At 44.5% G+C, this 21,684-nt stretch overlaps 1 protein-coding gene across 1 annotated transcript in view; it reads right to left on the bottom strand.

Annotated features, from left to right (window-relative positions):
* Nucleotides 1-2,230: 2,230 nt before the first annotated feature.
* The window catches only part of ABCD3 (ATP binding cassette subfamily D member 3), a 344,077-nt gene continuing 324,623 nt past the window's right edge, over nucleotides 2,231-21,684 (bottom strand). Inside the window, exon 23 of the mRNA XM_078641238.1 lies at nucleotides 2,231-3,957. Within this exon, the coding sequence (XP_078497364.1) occupies nucleotides 3,880-3,957 (78 nt within the window). The 3' untranslated portion in view covers nucleotides 2,231-3,879. The remainder of the gene's footprint in view (nucleotides 3,958-21,684) is intronic.

The following is a 21,684-nucleotide window of genomic DNA, read 5'->3' as shown; positions in this document are numbered from 1 at the left end:
CCGAGGCAGGGCCGCGCTGAAGGGGTGGTTTATGGCCCAAGCATGTGAGAACGTGGGCTGTCAGCGCGCGCGGGAGGCTGGCGGGGTCAGAGAGGGAGAGAGAGAGACGCGCTGGCTATCGGCAGTGGGCAGAGAGGCCATGGCGTTCAAAATGGCTGCTACTTACGCGCACATTTGAGCTAAAAGGGGACAAGATGGCGCCGATAATGTTTACGTCGCAATCTAGATTTTAACAGCAGCAGCTTTTATCCCAGAGGCTGCTACACATAACATTCTGAGAAGGCTTCCTTGGCAGCCAAGGCAACGCCTCGCCCCTGTAAACAGCTTCCAGTGCTGCGATGGAGAGCCTCAATCACTGCAGGGCAGTTACAGCGCCAGAGGCTGCTGGGGAGAGCGGCGGCTGCAGTGGGCTCTCATTAGGCGGGGGGGGGGTGGAGAGGGGGTGCTGCGGGGGCAGAACCTTCTGGTGCTCAGGGACTGGGGGATTCATAAACTGGTGATTGGGGGGGCTCAGGGTGCGTCTGCTCATACTGCAATATATGATACAGATTCGTCATATATTGCCTCTTAGAACTCTAGCCTGCTGTGGTTCTCTCCAAACCGGAGTTAGGGGCTGGGGATGTCAAACTGAAGCCTGGGAGGGGGTGATCCACAGCAGCTTTAGGGAGGAAGGGGGGTGGGGGAATGGTTGGGCAGGGGGGTTTACAAGCTGGCTCAGCAAGTGAAGAATTCCCTCAGCACATGAACTGCCCAGACCTGCTAAATGGCCGCGATGACGACATCGCAGAGGCGGAGAGCGAAAAAATCACGGGAACGCCCCCGAATCTGGTCCGGCCTTGACGGACAGATCCGGCTTCCAATGGCTAGCCTCCATTTATGGAGCTAGCCAATGGGAGCCGGGGGACGTTCCTATAGCCCATATAGTAAACATTAGATTTCGCCTGCGCCGAAAAGCTGCGCAGTGCGCAGCCTTCGGCCAGGCGAAACCTAAAAATGAGTACTGCACTGTACATATCGAAAATAGGTGAGTTAGGGATACTGCTTTCTGAGGATGGTGCCTTGTTGGCGCAAACACTTATTGAAGTAATGAAACATTTCATTGACTTCAACCAATAATGTGTTGAATGAGAATGCTGTTAAATCAAAATAATGCAGGTAGGGGTGTCAGAGCTCAATGGGATTGCTAATTTACCAAAGCAAGGAAATAACTGGAGGTAATGTTTCCAGGGGATGTTGTCTGCTGCATTCAGGGCTTGGGCCAAACAAGTGAAGTTCATTACCTTTCAGGGAATGTGGCAAACTTGAAAATCACTTCCCATTTGCCCTCTTTTCTCCAATCTTTCTCAGCAACCATCAATGTACTCACAACATTCATACGCATTCTTTTGACTTTATCCACCATTCTATTTTTCCCAGATTAAAAGTGACGTCTTGCTGTGTTCCTTGCAACTGTTGAGCATGACGTTCATTTCTTCAAAGACATTTACATCTCCTGGTCAATCCTGCAATGGGCAGCAGTAATCTAATCTGTCCGCATTCTCAGCACTTATACATAAGCCAAAAAACAAGTACTACCATACAATATTTAATTCCACTCCTCAAGCTGACCTTATAGCATTCTAGTCCCACAGCTTCTTTTGGAATATATCCAATCCCACACACAGTTACTACAGTCATGCTGTGATGCTGCTAAACAACAGTATGCAAAATGACTTGATGAAAGGCACAACATGTGGAGGTAATCGAGCAATACTGGTGCAATGTTGGAGGAAGTCAGGCAAAAAGTTGGAAGGATGAGATGGGCTAAGGTGGCAGAGAGGAAATAGATTTGGACACGAGATGAAGGGAGGGTGGTACAAGAACCGGAAATAAAAGTAACATTATGGAATGTGGAGAGATTTGTGCCTCAAGAGTGTAGGTGCAAAGCTACTGCTAAAGTCCAAATTCCCACTGCAAACCTGTTGAGTCCAAAATGTATTTTTAAGCACAGAGTGAAGTCCAGAGAACCGAATGAGCTGCTGCAAAGCCTTCTGACTTCAAACTGATCACTATCTCAAAATGTTTGCAACATATATGTAGAATGCATCAAGGATGATTGTTTGGAAAATAGCCAACCACATCTCAGTATTTCAATGCCAAATTCAATCCGGCTATTGTTCAAGTTTTTTAATTAGGAGCCAAACATTCTGCAGGTGACTAATGTTCACAATAAATAACACTGATACGGAGCTTAAAAGATTCAGAGGACAAATTTATTGCATATTCAGTGCATGCCATCATGTAGTGCATTTCTATGTTATATCGTGTGTGGACACCACACGATTGCCACCATACCTCCAGTGTATGGTTTACTATATTGTAGAAATGTTTCTCAATTCAACAGAATAGAAATCTTAGTAAAATTATCGAAATTTGCTTGAAGATGTGTTCATTTCATTACAACAATCATAAAAATATTTCAAGTAGGCTTGGTGGAAATACAAATGGGTCAGTCCTTCCCAGGCAATTACATTTTGGTTATTTTGCAGGTGGCTGTACCACAAATGTGTCTTAATTCACATGAAATTGATGTACACAGAAATCTTGATAGTGTACCCTTTTTCCAATGAAGGTCCCAAGTGACATCAAATGCAACAATAGCAATATTAAAGTCACTTAGGATCACTGGATACAAAATGGTGTCTATTGTGAATGGCTATTTCATAAGCCCCTGTATAGGACTTGGTCTCTCCAGGCATATATGAGAATGGTTTGCGGTTACTGCAAGGGCGGGGGACGGAACACAATACATGATGTAGCCTGCCAACAGTGTCAGGTTGTCTGGCTCACTACAGAATGTTTATCACCCTAATGAGCATATGCACTGCACAGGTCAAGCGTGGGAATGACTGTGCAGAAAGGTCTTATGGTTTTTCCTCAGAGCTGCCACCTACAAAGTCCCTAGTCATGGCAAGAAGACATCACAAATATCTGAACTCCTCAGTATACCCACAACCAAGTGGAAGTGTTTTTTTTAAATTACATTATGCTATTCCATTGGGGCTGAGGAATTGCTAAGACCGACCTAGTCAGGTAGACAGCAGAAGAAAGACATTCTCAACTATGGGAATACTGCAGAATGAGTTGAACAGCACACACGTTGATATTTCCTTGCGTACCACCATAAAAAAAGCGACTCACGGAGATACTTCCCGCGGCCACTGGAGTCAACTTGTACAACTGTGCTGCATACCATTCTTAAGATGTAAGGAATACGTTTCAATTTCTTCTACAAAATAAAACCCATCTTGCTGGAGGCAGCAAAACGTGATTCAAGGAATGAAGGGAGCTGGAACATCTGCCATTTTGGAAAGATATGGGACAGTAAATAAATAATCAGTCTAGTGCTCACTGGACAGGAAAACGCGCGGGAGTTAAACTCCCCCCTGTTCTCCAGTCAGCTCTCTGCTTTAAGTGCCAGTATTCAAAGACATTGGACAGACAAAAAAAAGTGCAGACCCACTCACAGGAGAAGAGAAGATGTCAACCCTAAGCACAGATGGGTTCACTCAAGTCAAACTCGGTGACCTAAATGGTTCATGTCTTAAGCTGAATCTAGTAACAGTGATTGGAGTCCAACTTAATTTAGGCAGTTTTCTGACAACAAAAATAAAGACATCCTTAGTACAGAAAGAATAAAGAATCCAACATATACACAAATTAACAATATTCTACAAATTAAACCGTTTACAGAACTTGAATTGTTCTGAATTATACTATATTTAGTCAAAATGTTAAAAAACAAGTTTTATATGATTAATTTACAATGTATTTCAGATTCTAAGCGTTGTCTGCAATGATGGAGCTGATCTCCTGCATCAAGTGCCATTGGTGCAAAGTTTAAGAGCCAAACTCAATCGTGTCATCGGTGATCAGCTTGAATTCATAGTTGCCTCTTCCATCCATGTGCAAATAGTACTGCGAGGGGACAGAAAAGAAAAATATAGCAATTATTAAAGCTGCTTCAACCAAATGTATACAAAAATTTCAAGGCTTGTACACTCCGTGGGAACAGACCTATAAATAACACTACAGGTACTCTTTATCTGGCCCGCATTCCTGATCGAATAACATTTTTTAAAATGATATGTGAGCTAAATGGTTATACTATACCTGAACCATTTTTGTTCACAAACAGCCGCGCTGAGCAAGCGAGCATGGTTTCTAACATTTTCTGGACTGCTCTGAATACTGGCTTTTCAGGGCGACACTCATCTAAGTTACATTTAAAACAATAGGTGGTGGAGTATATGGTTTTCTACACGTTTAAAAGTGCTGTATCAACAGATGTTGCATGAACACAACTAAAGGGTATTTTTCCAGTAAATACAAAGGGTTAACAGACCAGAGAGCTGCCAAAATTCTTATTTGTGACCAGGTTACACATAAATTTCTACAATGGATGTATTACATGTTTATTTATTAACTGGGGATTTTGAAAATCGCTGCATGTCTCATTTCAGTTACTCACTCAAGTGTGCTGAAACTGGAAGTTCAAGCAGCAGGTTAGATACGACCGTTTAGAATCCAATAGGGTCAGATAGATAACCGAGAATGAGATTATGACCCCTGTGCTGTGCTGAATTTAGTTAACGCAAGTTTGTAGAGTTCAGTGTTCATGAGTTTCCTGAACTTCAAATAGCTGTGTTCAGCTTTCAGGTTGAGGTTACGAGTGTTCCAGAAATGAGGCCCATGGCCAACTAGACATCTGCCTCCCAGTTTCATCCTCTTAAAGAAAAGTTGATTGGTCAGAGTGGCAGAGATGAAGCGAAAGGCTCTGGGACAAAGATACGGCACTTTCTGAAAGTATTAAACGTCTTATACACCACGGGCAAGCGTAGCAGTTCTCTAGTCGTTTACCTATTGGAGATGGAACCATGGACTTTAAGTAAAAATCCACATAGAAAATGCTTACTTGGCAAACACAATCTGAATAAAGATCAATCTGATAAATAATCAAGATGTCAATAAATATAATTATTACAATTTGCAAGAATTTCCCCCTACAGACCGGGACAAAGTTCTGCTTTGGAAAGGGTGCGAATAAAAAAAAAAAAAAGACACATTCCAACAATTTATAAAACAAACATTAGAAATCGGAAGTAAAATGAATTGAAATGGTAAAAAGCACAGGAAAAGAGATGTCGGACAAAAAATGATTCTGCTATAGTGTCTTCCATTTTTAAGGGGTCTTGGACAGAAAAGGGGGGACAAGTTGGGTTTGGACAGTGGACAAAACAGATTTGTAAAAAAGGTAATGGGAAACACACGCAAAGAAGAAAATGTAGTATTAAAGAGAGGTAGCGGTAAACAGAGGGAAGTTAAGATTAAAGTTTGAACAGGCCTGAGAAAAGCAAGACATAGGTTTAAAATTCATATTCAAAAGGACAGAAGGGTTTTGAGGGGAAGATATGTCAAGGGAGTGCCGATCTTAGAGCGGGGAAAAGGAAAGAAGTGTGGGGCTGTCTCTTCCAGCCCCCCCCACACACTCAATACCTGCAATACATTCATCAAGTAAGAACTCACAAACCCAACTCAAAAAGAAACATTAATATCCCCAGGTCTGATTCTTCAAATCTGAATTATCAGGGTAGGCATTTGTCAGCACAGTAGAGAACACGGGGATATATCGCCACAACAAATTCTGTAGAGGAAACTAAAATTCTTGACAGGTGCCTGGATTACCTACTGGCATTTTACTTGGCTCAGTCTCATCTTGCTCAAACTGATTTTTTCTATCTAAACAGCAACTGGATTTTGGCTCTGAAGAAGAACCATCTTAGCACAAATCCATCTGTGTTAAGCAATTATTCAAACTGCATATTATTGAACTTCAAAAACATGCACCGTCGAACTCCGGAAGGTGTTAAAACTAAATGTGACCAGATTTCAGGCAACTTAAGTATGGGTGTTAAAATGACCAAAGGCCAAGTACAACATGACACGTTAGAGCTGCCCATGTTTCTAGGATACGAGATCCGGATGAGATCAGCCTCTTTAATCACATCATCAAACTGGTGCAATGTACAAAGGATTGGTCTACTCTCCTGTCAAAGGTTCTCCACAATAACCTAGGATAGTTTTTGACCTTCTCGAAAAGTCAATACTCTATGGTCTGGGCAACTATTATCTCCTGAAGGACTTGCTAACACTGACCTTTATGAAGGCCCAATCTATTTTGGTAATATGGCTCCGTGAGTTTAGGAGTCACTGCTAGTAACTGGTCTGATCTGCAGCTCTAGAGCTCGAAAGAAACTCAGACTGCCATCTTGCAGATGCCAATAAACAGAATCTCATTAAGATGAGCGAAAGTAAAACCGGTTATTTGAAGTGCTTAGAAATAGCAAAAACTGGAGTATGACCTGCAAGAGCTCCACAGAGTTTAACAAGTTCATACAGGATTATCAGATTAGGGAAAGAAAGATTCTCGAGATGGTCAATTTTTTAATTTACTACATATATCAACTCCTGACCAATGGTACTTTCACACCTGGATTAACAAGCTAGGATATTTGCAAGACCAACTTAATTTCTGGGCAAGTTACATTGAAGGGATGTACAATGTAGAAGGAGATTGGTGCTTTAGCTCGCATACATTTCATTAAATGGCAGTGGTATCCTTAACTAGATCTAGAAGTCTTTTGGTGCCTGTATTACAGACCGGTCCATAGAGACAGAACACTCAGGTTCTCGTAGCATGAGTGACCGACCCAATTCTACAAGATTAGACTTTGGAATTATTCAGTTCATTCTTACTGTGCTTGCTGAGGCCCAAGATATTGTTTCCGGATTTTTGGCATCAACAGTCAGAGTAGCTTCCCTTCCACAAGTCAAGAGATGATGCTTGTTGTGTCCTCTGAGGCGGAAAGCCGGAGGATTGTCTCTGTTCCCCTGCTATAAATCTGCAAAAACGATTGAATTTACAAATTGTTCTTAAAAATTGTAACATATTTTAACGGGTGCGTTTTTATGTTCATGTCATTCCCTTAGGCGAGACTACTTCGCCGAGGCTCGAACACTTCCCCCTCAGCGCCGCTGTACTCAGGCGCAGGGAAGCGTCGGACATCACTTTCGCCGCCATCTTAGTTTGGGGAGGCTGGCAGGAGAGCTCTGCGCCCCTCCCGCCCTCCCAGGGTATTTAATGGGCGTATTCCTACACATCGAGTAATTGCTTGTTGTGTCCTCTGAGGCGGAAAGCCGGAGGATTGTCTCTGTTCCCCTGCTATAAATCTGCAAAAACGATTGAATTTACAAATTGTTCTTAAAAATTGTAACATATTTTAACGGGTGCGTTTTTATGTTCATGTCATTCCCTTAGGCGAGACTACTTCGCCGAGGCTCGAACACTTCCCCCTCAGCGCCGCTGTACTCAGGCGCAGGGAAGCGTCGGACATCACTTTCGCCGCCATCTTAGTTTGGGGAGGCTGGCAGGAGAGCTCTGCGCCCCTCCCGCCCTCCCAGGGTATTTAATGGGCGTATTCCTACACATCGAGTAATTGCTTGTTGTGTCCTCTGAGGCGGAAAGCCGGAGGATTGTCTCTGTTCCCCTGCTATAAATCTGCAAAAACGATTGAATTTACAAATTGTTCTTAAAAATTGTAACATATTTTAACGGGTGCGTTTTTATGTTCATGTCATTCCCTTAGGCGAGACTACTTCGCCGAGGCTCGAACACTTCCCCCTCAGCGCCGCTGTACTCAGGCGCAGGGAAGCGTCGGACATCACTTTCGCCGCCATCTTAGTTTGGGGAGGCTGGCAGGAGAGCTCTGCGCCCCTCCCGCCCTCCCAGGGTATTTAATGGGCGTATTCCTACACATCGAGTAATTGCTTGTTGTGTCCTCTGAGGCGGAAAGCCGGAGGATTGTCTCTGTTCCCCTGCTATAAATCTGCAAAAACGATTGAATTTACAAATTGTTCTTAAAAATTGTAACATATTTTAACGGGTGCGTTTTTATGTTCATGTCATTCCCTTAGGCGAGACTACTTCGCCGAGGCTCGAACACTTCCCCCTCAGCGCCGCTGTACTCAGGCGCAGGGAAGCGTCGGACATCACTTTCGCCGCCATCTTAGTTTGGGGAGGCTGGCAGGAGAGCTCTGCGCCCCTCCCGCCCTCCCAGGGTATTTAATGGGCGTATTCCTACACATCGAGTAATTGCTTGTTGTGTCCTCTGAGGCGGAAAGCCGGAGGATTGTCTCTGTTCCCCTGCTATAAATCTGCAAAAACGATTGAATTTACAAATTGTTCTTAAAAATTGTAACATATTTTAACGGGTGCGTTTTTATGTTCATGTCATTCCCTTAGGCGAGACTACTTCGCCGAGGCTCGAACACTTCCCCCTCAGCGCCGCTGTACTCAGGCGCAGGGAAGCGTCGGACATCACTTTCGCCGCCATCTTAGTTTGGGGAGGCTGGCAGGAGAGCTCTGCGCCCCTCCCACCCTCCTCCCGCCCCGCCCAAAATATGTATATAAACAACAGTATCGCCCGTCCGCGCAGCGGGCGGGCGCAGCGGGCGCGCCGGCGGCGCGCCGAAGGCGCGCCAAAGGCAAGCCCGTCTGCGCCCGTCCGCGCCAGGACCGGGCCCAGGGCCACAACCCCTGCCCCTCTCCTCTCCTATACCCGCAATGCACTGTTGGAACTTTGTCCAACTGACGCTCAGCTTTGCACCAAATGTGACCTTTCCCTCATGCAGTTGGTATCACACACACAATGCTCTCACTGTAACATTTCCCCTGTGTTTGATAAGCCAACTTGGTATGCTAAATCGGTAAGTAATGAGGCCGATACCCATGTCTCCATGGCACTTATTAATGCGCGCTCCCTGAGCAAACATTGCCAGGAGATAGTTGACCTTATTAGTAATTTCGATTTAGACGTGCTTTACATTACAGAGACATGGTCTGATGAAGCATCTGCCCCCGACTACGTCATAGCAGTCCCCTCAGGCTACAGTGCATACCGTCAGGACAGGCCCACAGGAAAAGGTGGTGGGATAGCTATTATAGTGAGAGATCAATTTGAAGTCCGATGCTCACCGATTCCTACCACCTCATGCGAAGCCATGCATTTTAATATAAAATTGTCTCCTACCTATAACTTTAAGGGAATATTGATTTATAGACCCCCGGGGACAAGATCTGCGTTTCTCGCAAACCTTACTAATATGACTGAGTCCATAGCTATAGAAGAGTCCACTACGATTATGGGAGACTTTAATTTTCATTTGGAGCTCCTTGGTGATAGGGATACTTCAGCCCTTCTATCAGACCTAGATATATTGGGCCTCAGACAACTGGTCTTGACTCCCACTCATCAGGCAGGCCACACGCTGGATGGTATTTTTACTAATGTGGATGGACTGTGTATCACCTCAGTTCTCCCTATGACTTGGACAGACCACTCAGTCATTCTCAGTAGACTTACCATTAAAGGCTCACAGAGGAAAAAAGTGGGCTATGAAAAAAAGGGTACGTTTAAAGCCTGGAAGGATATCAACCCCAGTGATCTAACGCTGATTCTTAATTCCACAATTCCAGTACTATCCACTGATCCCAACATCGCTACCAATCAATTTCAAAAGTGGCTGGGTGAAGCCACGACTCAGCTGGCACCCATTAAATCACTCTCTAAGAATAGAAGTGCGCCTAAAGCTCAGTGGTATACAACAGAACTTAAAACTCAAAAACAATTAACCAGGAACAGGGAAAGACACTGGCGAAGAATGTATGATAGTGAAGATAAGGAAAATTATAAAAAAGCCCTTGCTACTTACAAAGCTATGATAGTAGCAGCTAAGAAAGATTTTTTCACTCGCCAGATAGAAACTGCGAAAAATTCCAGTAAACAGTTATTTAACATTGCTAAAACCCTAGCTGGAGACTCCCCAGATCTTAATCCTCCCCCCTCATAAACTTTATGCGATGCCTTATCGGAGTTCTTTTACGCAAAGGTTAATGACATTTACCAAGCCTTTAGCTCAGACCTGACCAGCAGTAATGCTATCACCACCATAACTATTCCCAAAAATTCCATGACCTCTTTTAGTCCCCTCACCACTGATCAAACCAAGAGCATAGTTAAAACGATTAAAGCTGGCTCTGCTCTTGACCCATGCCCGACTTCCGTGCTCGCTACTGTTCCAGACACAGTCATTCCCATCATCACTGCTGTCTGTAATACTGTATTGACATCTGGAATCTACCCTGATCAATTAAAAAACACGTTGATTAAACCCCTGCTTAAAAAGCCTGGCTCAGATAAAGGCGAATTAAAAAACTATCGCCCTATAGCGAGCCTTCCCTTCTTAGCCAAGGTTCTAGAAAAGGCTATGAATCAGCAGCTTTCATCCTACATTGAAAAACACAATCTACTGGACGAGACGCAGTTCGGTTTCCGTAAAAACCATGGTACAGAAACCGCACTCATAAAAGCAGCTGACGACATAAGAGTCATCCGCGACCAAGGAGGAACTGCTTTGTTAGTTCTCTTGGATCTCTCAGCGGCTTTCGACACGGTTGACCATAAGATCTTGGTCAACCGTGTCGAGAGGATGGGCATTCAGCTCATTGCCAGGGACTTACTCGCTTCGTTTTTGGCCAATAGAACCCAGGCGGTTACACTGGGCCCCTTCCAGTCAGCTGAGCTGTCGTTACCGTGTGGGGTTCCTCAAGGCTCATCCCTAAGTCCGACACTATTTAACATATATGTGTCGGACCTTGCTAGTGTCATCAAAGCACATGGGATGAGCTTAACCTCATACGCTGACGACACCCAGCTGGTGCTGGCAATAAAGGGTGACGGACAGAGGGTAGCAGAGAGATTTAAAACCGGGATGATCACTATCGGTGAGTGGATGGCAAGGAATTGCTTGAAGCTTAATTCCGGAAAAACGGAGGTGGTTATCTTTGGTAATCTCTCACCAGCCTGGTCAGCAGATTGGTGGCCATCGGCCTTAGGTACACCTCCCTCTCCAACGGTCAAAGTTAGAAACCTAGGTGTTACTTTTGACGACCAGCTGAACTTCATGGCCCATGCAAATAAGGTGGCAGCCAACGCCCATTTCAAACTTAGAACGGTTAGAAAAATCATTCCGTATCTACCAGACTCAGCTGCCAAAACTCTAGTCACCACTCTAGTCCTGACATCACTAGATTATTGCAACGGTCTGCTGCTCAATGCTCAGAGCAGAGTTATTAAAAAATTACAGACGGTGCAGAATGCGGCCGCTCGTGTATTATCAAAAAAAACCAAATTTGCACCTATCGCAGATACCTTGAAAAATTACCACTGGCTGCCCATTCACAACAGGGTTAAATTCAAAGCTCTATGCACAGTATACAAGACACTACAGGATCAAGGACCTCGTTTCCTTAAAAATCAATTGATCCCCTATAACCCATCGAGAACCCTTCGATCCACCTCACTTAACCAACTAGTGGTTCAACGTAGTCGAACAGTTTCTTGGGGTGATCGCCGCTTTTTAATTGCGGCCCCCAGACTTTGGAACACCCTTCCAAGTCACATAAGAACATGCCCTTCGCTTTTTCAGTTTAGAAAAAAATTGAAAACGTGGCTATTTAACCAGTAATCCACATCTCCGCACTTTCTGATCATGGTGAGACAATTGCTTTTTTAGCGCCGAGACGCCTACGGGTATTTGCTAGCGCTTTACAAATATCATTAAATAAATAAATCACTACTCAAGATCTCTGGGTTTCTAAACCAGTTCTTCTGTCAGGTGTCAGATTCGTTGTCAAATGATGACTACTCTGCAGCAGTGTCTTCATTTGGAACCCTTCAGAGTTTCAGGAAGTCCTATGAACTCCTAGAACTTTAGACTAAAGTTACCTCATATGGGGAAGAATCTTGGGGTCCAGAACTACAAATGACTATCACTCTCACTGGTCTAGTTGGTGTAATAGTTGACATGTGGATCAATTTCTGGAACCTTTGAAGGATCTCTTAATGTTTGGGTATCTCATTCAGAACTCGAAATAGTTTCTAATTAGCAATTTTTGAAGGTCATTTTCTTAACATTTTCTTGTTATAGTGCCTTGAGAATGACCCAGATAAGAAAGTTACTTGACTTCAGCAATACTCTTTCCAGTGAATATTCTACCGTACGACAGATTTGTTATCTTTTTAATTCCCCCAAGCACCAGAATGGATCAGGAAATCTTTTCCAGAAATTGCTCCTGTACACCGATAAGGGGGTCCAAAAGTGAAAGCACAAAGAATGAAAGGCCTACCTCTGCCTGTTACCTTGGTTAACCACAAGGCCTTTCATGGCCTTACAGGTGGAGTGTTAGTAACAGATTAGAAAGGCGGGTGAGCAATGAATAATCTGCGGTTAGATGGAGTATCCACCAGGAAGAGCGCACCAGAAGAGGGGTAATTTGTTCTTCTGATGGATACTTCTAACTGCAAATTCCTCCTCGTTTGAATAGACACCAAGCACTATCTCACAAAAAGGTGAACGGTCTGAGGAGTGGACTTTACCCTAGGAAATCCTGTAAGACGGAGCGGGCATCTGCTGCCCTGTGAGTCAATAATGCCTGGTTGAGAGTGTGGATAGATGCCCACCATGCCACATGGCAGATGTGCAGCACTGGAAGGACCCTGGCCAAAGCCATAATGGCGGTCTTAGATGTAAGAATGAACCCAAAGGCCCTCATATGGCTCGGTTTTACCAGGGCATGGCATATTTTGATACAGAGAAGGATCCATCTTGACAAGGTCTATTATTGTACTTCTCTACCCTTCCGCACCAGAGAACCACACACAATGTTTGCCCTCTATTCGGGAGCTTCTTAGTTTGATGAATATAAAAGGCAAGGGCTCTCTATGGGTCCAACCAGTGAAGCTTCTCTTCAACCACCTTAAGCAGACAGGATGCCAGAGTCCAAAGCAAAACTCTGACCAGAAACAAGGTGGTACAGGGTGGATGCACAAACAGTGCATGAAGTTCACTGACACAGATTACTGAAGTAATTGCAATAAGGAAGACTGACCTAAGGATCAATAACCTCAAACAACAACTGTGCATAGGCTTGAAAGGCATGCACACTAAAAAAGTAAGAACCAAATTAAGGTCCCCATTTGGCATCACACAAGGAGCAAGGGAAAACATATGTACGTTTTTTTAAATATGTAATACAAGTAGTGACTTAAACAGAGAGGGTGGGATCAGGCAAACAGAAATGCTGAGAGGGCTAACAAGTAACCTTTAATGGTGCCCACAGAAAGCCCTAGTCATGCCCAAGAAGGACAATCTGAAGTACTTCAGAAAGCATAATCTGCAGCGGATTGACTGGACAGTCCTCGCACAAGGCCACAAACAGCCCAAAATCCAGAATAGATCAATTTATGGATGGATTGCGATCAGACAAGAGGAAGTCCACTACTTCCTTGGGTAGACTGCACCTCCTCAGCTGGTTCTGCTCAGTTTCCACACATGGAGTTGCAGGGTTATATGTAGAATCCTGCCATGTTGGGAAAGCAGGTCCTCCCGAAGAATTAGGCAAAACATGGGGCAGATGCTCCGACTCAGCAGTACTAGATCATCCAAGCCAAGTCTGGGGTTATAAGAATCAGACCCGCCTTACCTTCTTCAGAACTCGAAGAAGCAAATGGAAGAGGTTGGAATGCATAAAGGAGACAGGAGTCCCACCGAAAGTTGAATGCATCCTGGACAAAACTTTGAGGCAGAAACTCTAAAGCAAAACATACTTGATAGTGAGTGTTTTCTTCAGCAGTGAAAAGATCTATTCAAAGCAAGCCAAACTGGGTAAAGGTGCCTTAAACTACCTCTCTGGGTGGGTACGCACGCCACTTGTGGTAAGCTAGACTCAGTCTTCTGAGCTTGTTAACCTGGCGTTCAAGGACCCTTGCAGATGGTTGTCAAGAAAATTCCCTCAAAGTCCAGCTGGCACTACAGAGTCAGCATCTCTTAACACAGCACAAATGACCCCCTCACCACCCTGTTTGTTGGAGTACAACACAGCAGTCGTGTTGCCTGTTAAAACTTGCACAGGATTTGCTTTGATAAAAGGGAGTAATGCGGAATGACACACAGATTCAAAAGATTGTTGTGGTGACCAGAACCACTGTCCTTCACCATGTCCAGGTGGTCTCCTTAGCACAGAGCCAATGTATAAGTCACTACTGTGAGCTACAGTTGGGGTATTGAGAACGGCCTGCTGTAATTCAGACTGGAATCCTTCATCCACCACTGAAGGTCTCAGGCGAACTCGTCTGACTCTCAGTAGTTTTCCGAGAGGTAGATTTCTCTGCAGACCTGCATTTGCCATTCTAACTGCAACACATACAATTGTTGACATTGCACATTAGACGGTGGCAAAATGATCTAGCCAGGGCTCCCCCACTGATGTAAGATGCACACACCACCTCAGGATGTAGTCACCACTCTTGGAAAGGCATTAAAGTTTCTACAGAATGGGGGGTGTGGGGGTGGAAGGAGGGATGGGGTGATGAGCAATTTCCAGTTAGAATACCCACCAGAATTCTTTTTTTTACCAAAGGTGAGTAACCTTTTGTTGTGATGGAAACCTTTGAATAGACTCCAATGCAATACTCCCGTAGTGTGGTGGGACTGAAGTATTAAATCTGAAAGCTGTGAAGGACAGACAAGGCAAAGGTACCATCTCTCCTAATTTCTGAATCAAAGCAATAGGGTTGGCGAAACTATGGAGAGAGGACCATGTAGTTGCCTTGCAGATATAAATCACTGAAGCCCCTCTAACCAGAGCGGAGGTGGAGGACTTAGCCTTGGTGGAATGAGGCCTGATTTCTTCAGGAGGGTCTTTCTTCACTAGAACATAGCTGATCTTGGTGCATAAAATGAACCAGGGACACAGATCGCTTCTGCAATGCCTTTCTTTACAACCAGTGTAGCCAACAAACAATTGGTCTTCTGATGTGTGGCTGATGCAGAAGCTGTACTCTTCAAGTCATAACTGAGAATTCTCTCCTCCTCCTTGGTGAGATGCAGCGGAGGGAAAAAGAATGGTAGGGGGATGAATTGTCCCAGATGGAAATCAGACACCTTTGTGAGGAAAGGAGCTTTAGGTCACAACATCATATTGAATGGTAGAAACACGTAAACCGGGCTCAGGGAGACAAGGCCTGGAACTCAATGACTCTGCAAGCCGAATAGATGGCAACTAGGAAAACAGTCTTTAATGTCAAAAGCTTCACCTGTGCATAGGCGCAAACTGAGTGCACACGAAAAATGTCAGAACCAAATTAAGGTCTTTACAGAGGCATTTTTATGGTGGTTGGCGGACACAGGTTTGTCAAATCTTTCAGAAATGAAATCACCACCGAAGACTTCAACAGGGAGGGTTCATCTGGTAAACAGAGAAAAGCAGTCCGTGCCAAGAGTTATCCCTGGACCATGGTGACTGAACAGCCTTGTTGCACCTCTTGCCATATCAGGAAACAAACTTTTTCTATCTCACTTAGCAAATGGATTTTGTGGAAGGGTGATGTGCCAAAAGGACCACATCCATTACTTCAGCTGTAGCTGAAAGGCACTCAGATTTCTCCAATTAGTCTCCATGCATGAAGGACTGGTGTAGGACCTGCCCCCCCCCCCTCCCCCCTCAGGCGACCCCTTCTCCTTCCCCCCCATGGGCCAGCTGATCCATTCTGAGTGAAAGAAAGTGGGGCCGCAATTAACAGGTACCGAAGTTCTGTATACCACACCCTTTATGGTCAGTCAGGGCCAATAAGAATAACTTGAGCCCGGTTGTGAAGAATCTCTCAGAACCCAAGGAATCAAGGGTATGGGGAAAATTGCACACAAAGTGAAATGCATCTCCAAGGCTTCCTGTGATGGATGTTGGAGGTCTCTGACCTTCAGGGAGTGGGCATTGGCTTCAGTGGCAAAGAGGTCTACATAAAGTGGTATTTAAAACAAAAAGGGGTCTTGTACCATGCCCTGCTTAGGACATCACTTGTGGTCAGTGAGAAAGTTATCTCTGATACTCTAGACCCTGGTGTTCAGCAGACCTGCCAGATGGTTATCCCCACACACAGATGGTGTGCCCAGGTCCAGCTTCTCAGAGACTCTCAACAAAGCTCAAGATCCTACTCCTCAGGTCCTCCAAATGCGATATCCGTTGTAGGGTGGAAGTGTCGGTTACAACCATGGCCACTGCTAGATGGGAGCAGAAAGGTCTTCCTTGCAAGAGGTTCCCTTCTCTTCCCCGCCAGATCAACTCTGCGGAACCGTCCTTTGAGATGATCATTTCTTTCAGGTTTCATTGATGTTGGATCCACTGCCTGTGAAGGCACCACTGCTGAGTCCTTATGTTCCAGAGTGCCTGAATGACCAGGAGGATGCAGGAAGCCAACAGAACAAGAAAACAACAGACTTTCAGGAAGGGGACTCAAGTTTACATTATCAACATCGGAATCCTATCCAGAATGTCATGTATCCTTCTCGAGGAGGGAAAGCTCTAAGTGAGATCCTATCCATTACCCCTCTGATGAACAGAAGGCACTACAATGGCTCCAGATGAGAATTGGGGAGAATTATTGAAAACCCAAAGTCGAACGACAGGAAGCTGTCAACTGCTAATAATGGAACATCAGCTCAAACGAACTGACTTTATCAGCCAGTCTTCCAAATAGGGGAATACCACTATCCCTGACCTTCTAAGGCAGGCTGCTACCACTGGCATCACCTTCGTGAAGAGTTGAGAATACTGGTTAGTACTTACCTCAAACTGCAAGTACTTGCTTAGGGACTGCAGGATCGGAATATCAAAGTATATATCCTGAAAGTCTAAAAAAACACTACTCAGTCCTCCAGGTACAGAGCAAATACAACCGGAGCCAGGGACAGCATCTACACTTGTCCTTTGAGGAATCAATTCAGCACCCTGATATCGAGGATCGGCGGAGACTGCCTTCCTTCTTGGAAACTATGAAGAACCAAGAGTAGCACCCATGACCTGTTTTTGGTCTGGCATCTGGTCTACTGTCCCCTTCTGCAGCAAGAGCGCTACTTCCTTATGCAGGATCTGCAGGTGTTCTTCTGGAATGTGAAAAGGATGGGAAGAATAGTCTTAGGGGATGCTGGTGGACTAGTAAGTTCTAATCCTTTTCAACACTTTGCAGGGTCCAGTTTCTGAAGTGATGGCTTTCCAGGCGTGTAGAAAAAGGGACACCCTTCCTCCCACTGGCCTGCTGTACTCCTGTCTTCCTTCCCAGCAACTATTGCCACTTCCCTTGTGGTACTGGGGAAGATGACGAGGAGGGAGGGAGCTGTCTGTCAGGGCCTTTACCTTTCACTGGCGTAAAAGGGCTGTGATTTACTAAGGGAACTCAAAGAGAAATAGGCTTGTTTCTTGAAGGGTTGAAGAACTCCAGCAGCGCACATCTGCTTTCTGCCCAAATACACTCTCTCCATCAAAAGGCACATCCAACAGTGTTATGCACAGTAGTGGAAAACGCTGTGGACTGCAGACATGAATGGCATGTTAGAGTACTAGAACTACCCAATGATTTTGCCATGTTGTCTGTAGTGTCTAGGCCATCCAGCACCAAGTACCTAGAGGCATCCAGACAATCTCTAACTACTTCTGCGAAGTAATCCTTCAGATCGTCCGGTAAATTTGGAACCATCTTGGCTGCCATGCCCCAGAAAGCATATGCATGTCTACCCAAGCGATAGGTGGCATTAAGGGAGTGAAGGGCAAAGCAGCCAGCCAAAAAAGCCTTTTTTGTCCTATAAGTTCCAGGGCTTGGACTCCCTATCAGAAGATGTGTAGGGAAAGTTCCAGGGTCGATTCAGGATGAGGAGGAGCTTTCCAGAAAGGATTAGGAATGCCAGCTCCCCGAGTGCTGGTCTGTACCAGCAAGTAATGCCCCTATCAATTTTCAGAGGGCAGTATGGCTTTGCAAAGGGCCACCAAGAACCTTGATGAAAGCAAAAGTTCCATGGCACAGGATGCCGCTTGTAGGATATTTGTAAGGTTATGTGGCTCACTGGTTAGAGGAGGCAGACCTGGACGCTGAGATCAGACCCGGGACCAGGGTTCAATTCCCGACGCGGCAGGGTCTTAAGCCCAAAATGTCCACGGACTCGGTAATTCTCGCTTCGGTGCCTACTCGAATCACAGGTTCACACTCTGCAACTCTGGGCAATAGCTTGCTTAATCTCCACTACGGCCCCCCGCGGCGGGATGCAAGGCTTTCACCTTGGGGATAGCCAGTAGGGGCTATCTCACAGGGAAAAACCAGGACGGGTTCCCAATGCAAAGCGCTTTGAGACCTGGCGGTGATATTGCGCTATATAAAAACCTATCCATCCAACACTTTGCCCCAATCCAGGTAGTCTTGGGCCTAGACATTTGAATCAGCCCCCATACTGTGGTATGTTGTGACATATTGCCCTTCCTCTAAAAGGAGAAATGCCTCTCTTCTGGAGCGATGAACTTTGATCTCAAACAGAGATAAGGTGAAGACTGTCATGCCCCTGTCAACACTGATGGCACCGCCGCCATCAATACTGAAGGTGATGCTGCACTTGTGGTCAGTCCATTTCGCGGTGCATGGTCAAATGTCAGTGTTGACTCAGAGTAGAGCCAGCTACGACTGGAGCGAAGTTTGCAACAGCACCAGACTCAAATCCAGTGGGCATGGAAGGCACCCAAATGATGGGCACAAGCTGGATACAATCCATATTGTGCCAAGGGCATCCCCAGAATAAGGATGTATGGATCCACGACCGGTCCTATGGGGCACACTGGTGCTCCAGAGGGGCCTATTCATCATGGTATGTATGAAGTCTGACAGATTCTTCCTTGGCACCATGTACTCTTTGAAAGAGGGCTTTGACGCCGGAGGAGGAGGAGTTGGGGATGGGGAGGGGTGCACTAAGCAAGCATTGCTGTGTAGGTAGGCGCAACTGCCCTTGCTGGCGAAATCTCCACAAACTATGAGGTCAGAGACTGGGCTAAAAGACTTGGATTTTGATCTTTGAGGAGAAAAGTATTGTTTTATCTTCTTCCGTGCCTCCTCTGGTTCTTGGAAGATCTGGTGGACAGTGTCTACCTCGAAATGGGCATGGACCAGGCCATTGACCATTAACTCATCATGTGGCGTCACTCACAACCCCTGGTCAGGGAGAGCAATACACATCTTGGCTCAATACTCCTTGATGGACTTCAGGTGAATGTACTGGCAGAAGTCACACGATGACGTGTCATACGAAAGTCTGAAGCACCAGTGACTTTCATTGTGCGGATCTGTGATGGACATTTCTCTCATCGCAGCGACAACAGGGCTTAAAACCAGTCCTCTTCAGAGGCACCTGGGGAATATTAAAAGATAAGATATCTACAAGTATTCAATCAGAACTACAGGTACTGGTCCCAGTACATTCTGTTAGAGGTCTTTCAGCAACAAAGTGACTGTCAGTGGAATGAGCTTAAGGGAAGGTTCTACAACCATCAATTAAGACTACATCACTTTTCCTAGGTTGAAACACATCTTCGTGCTCCTGCTGATATTATTTAGAGTGGGGGAGAAAGATTTTGCCTGTGTATTACAGAAACCCCTTTGAGGTGTATGGAAATAAAAAGTTTGAGTGGAATTTGACAGACAGCTATGATTTATTAAGGAAGCCGTAACACCAAATAGTCACTTGCATTTTGCACTGCCGACCCAGGAATTTTTAACATTTATTTATTTTCTTCTGCTTTTATTTCTTTGGGTGAGGATGAGCATTTTTAGTGTGTGAGGAGCGGAGGTATACATTTAAGGTATTTGGAAGGTATCCAATTGCCGCAGTTGGCTCACTTCTGTTTTCTTGTTTGGATGTTGTCCAGCAAAGGCAGACACAAAAGAGGAAACAATCTTAAAATGGTGGATCGTTGTTTCCTCTCACAATCACTCAGCAAGCAGGTGCGTACTGAACTGAAGCCCAGTTAAAAAAAATATATATAGCACTTTTTCCCCCGTGTATTTCCTTGATTAGCAAAAAAAAATAGTTGTAGATTATTCTGCATCTTGTCAAATAAAAAATGTACTTCACAAAAAATCGTATTTTATCTTGAAGTTTTTTGCTTGCATAGTCAAACTAGAAGATGGATGACCAAGTATCAATCTTTCTTTCAGCAAACTTGCACAATATGTTAAGTAATGCTCACTACACAATTTAAAACATCTAGCATTCAGTGGAGTAATGCCATTCTTTGCTGTCTCAGGGTCAGATAAATCATGGTTAGGTATGGCTTTAGAACTTGTAACAAATAAAGTCGGCAAGACTCAATACACATAATAAGTGTCTCTGCCCTCACTGGGCTGCATCAACATGTACTTGCTTATGGAGTATTGAATATGAAAAATTAGTGAGTTACCCTTCTCCTCCCCCCCAAAAAAATCCCTTGCTACATCTCAATTGTTACTCATGACATTTTCAACAATGAAAAATGCACAAGCTCAGAGGATCACTTTTTATTTCTAGCCAAATAAGCTCACCAAGTTGCATTGCTTCATTATGTGCTTTGGCATGTGACTGGTCTTGGTTCCTCTTCCCAGTGAGCCTTTTCCATTGTCTAAAATCATGTTTAGGCTCGCCGACAATGTAAAGTTTTGAAGTGACGACATATGAAGCAAAATACTGTACTATAGGAGATGTTTCACTAAATTATTGCTGACAAGAACACCATGATCTACAATTAGGGCCACCGTGAAAGCATATCTGTGCAGATCCAGAATTTTCTAGAATACCATGAATTTACAGCACTGTCCAAATAATCCTCATTAGCTGCATACATTACAATAAACTTGCTTATAGCGCCAATGGATCAAAATATATAAACATTGCAGCACACAGAGCTCCTTGGAATGCCAGACAAGTTGTGAAAGTCAATTGGTCAGACAGTGAATCAGGTGGTAAAGGACTAGTATTAGTCATGATACAATAAATGTTTTGGGACCCAATAATGAGCCAAGCGCAAAGAGTTAATGTCCCAGACATTTCATTCTAAAGAACTAGTTGAACTGCCACCAAAAGAGGATTTTGAATGTCCTCTTGAAACCCTGGAGATGACATCTGCAAACAGGATGGGCCTTAATAGGAATTCAAGAATAGTTGTGAGCATGCCCAAGGACTGCACATGATGTGTCTCATTTGCCGACTAAACTATTTGAACATTTATCCCACCAGGTATATATGCTCCAAGAGTTTGAAAAGTTTCTTGAATTCCCAATGGGATGTCGGCCTAATTTCTTGGAGGAGCTTCAATTATCGTAGCAGAAGTATCTGATTTAGATTAGGTGTGAAATCTATGCACTTTGCAAGATTCTTCCTCTTTTATAATTACATTCCCTAAAAACCTTTAAAGGGTCGTAAAGTCTCTCAGACATAGTAGATACAGTGGTGAATGGTGATTCTTCTACACTTAAAGCATAATTCACAGTGGATTTACTGATTATTTAAGCATTTGCCAGACATTACCCATCAGGGGCATCTGAAATATCTACACTACAGATATTCTATGGAGCTTTAGTTTTGAAAATGTTAACACGACAAATACCTCACAAACATGTTGAAAAAACACCAAGCAGATGGTAAAACAATGATAAACATTATTGAACAAAGAGGACTATC

The sequence above is a fragment of the Lissotriton helveticus genome, chromosome 1_1, assembly GCF_964261635.1.
Source record: "Lissotriton helveticus chromosome 1_1, aLisHel1.1, whole genome shotgun sequence".
NCBI classification, from domain to species: Eukaryota; Metazoa; Chordata; class Amphibia; order Caudata; family Salamandridae; genus Lissotriton; species Lissotriton helveticus.
This window is presented reverse-complemented; position numbering and strand designations above follow the sequence as displayed.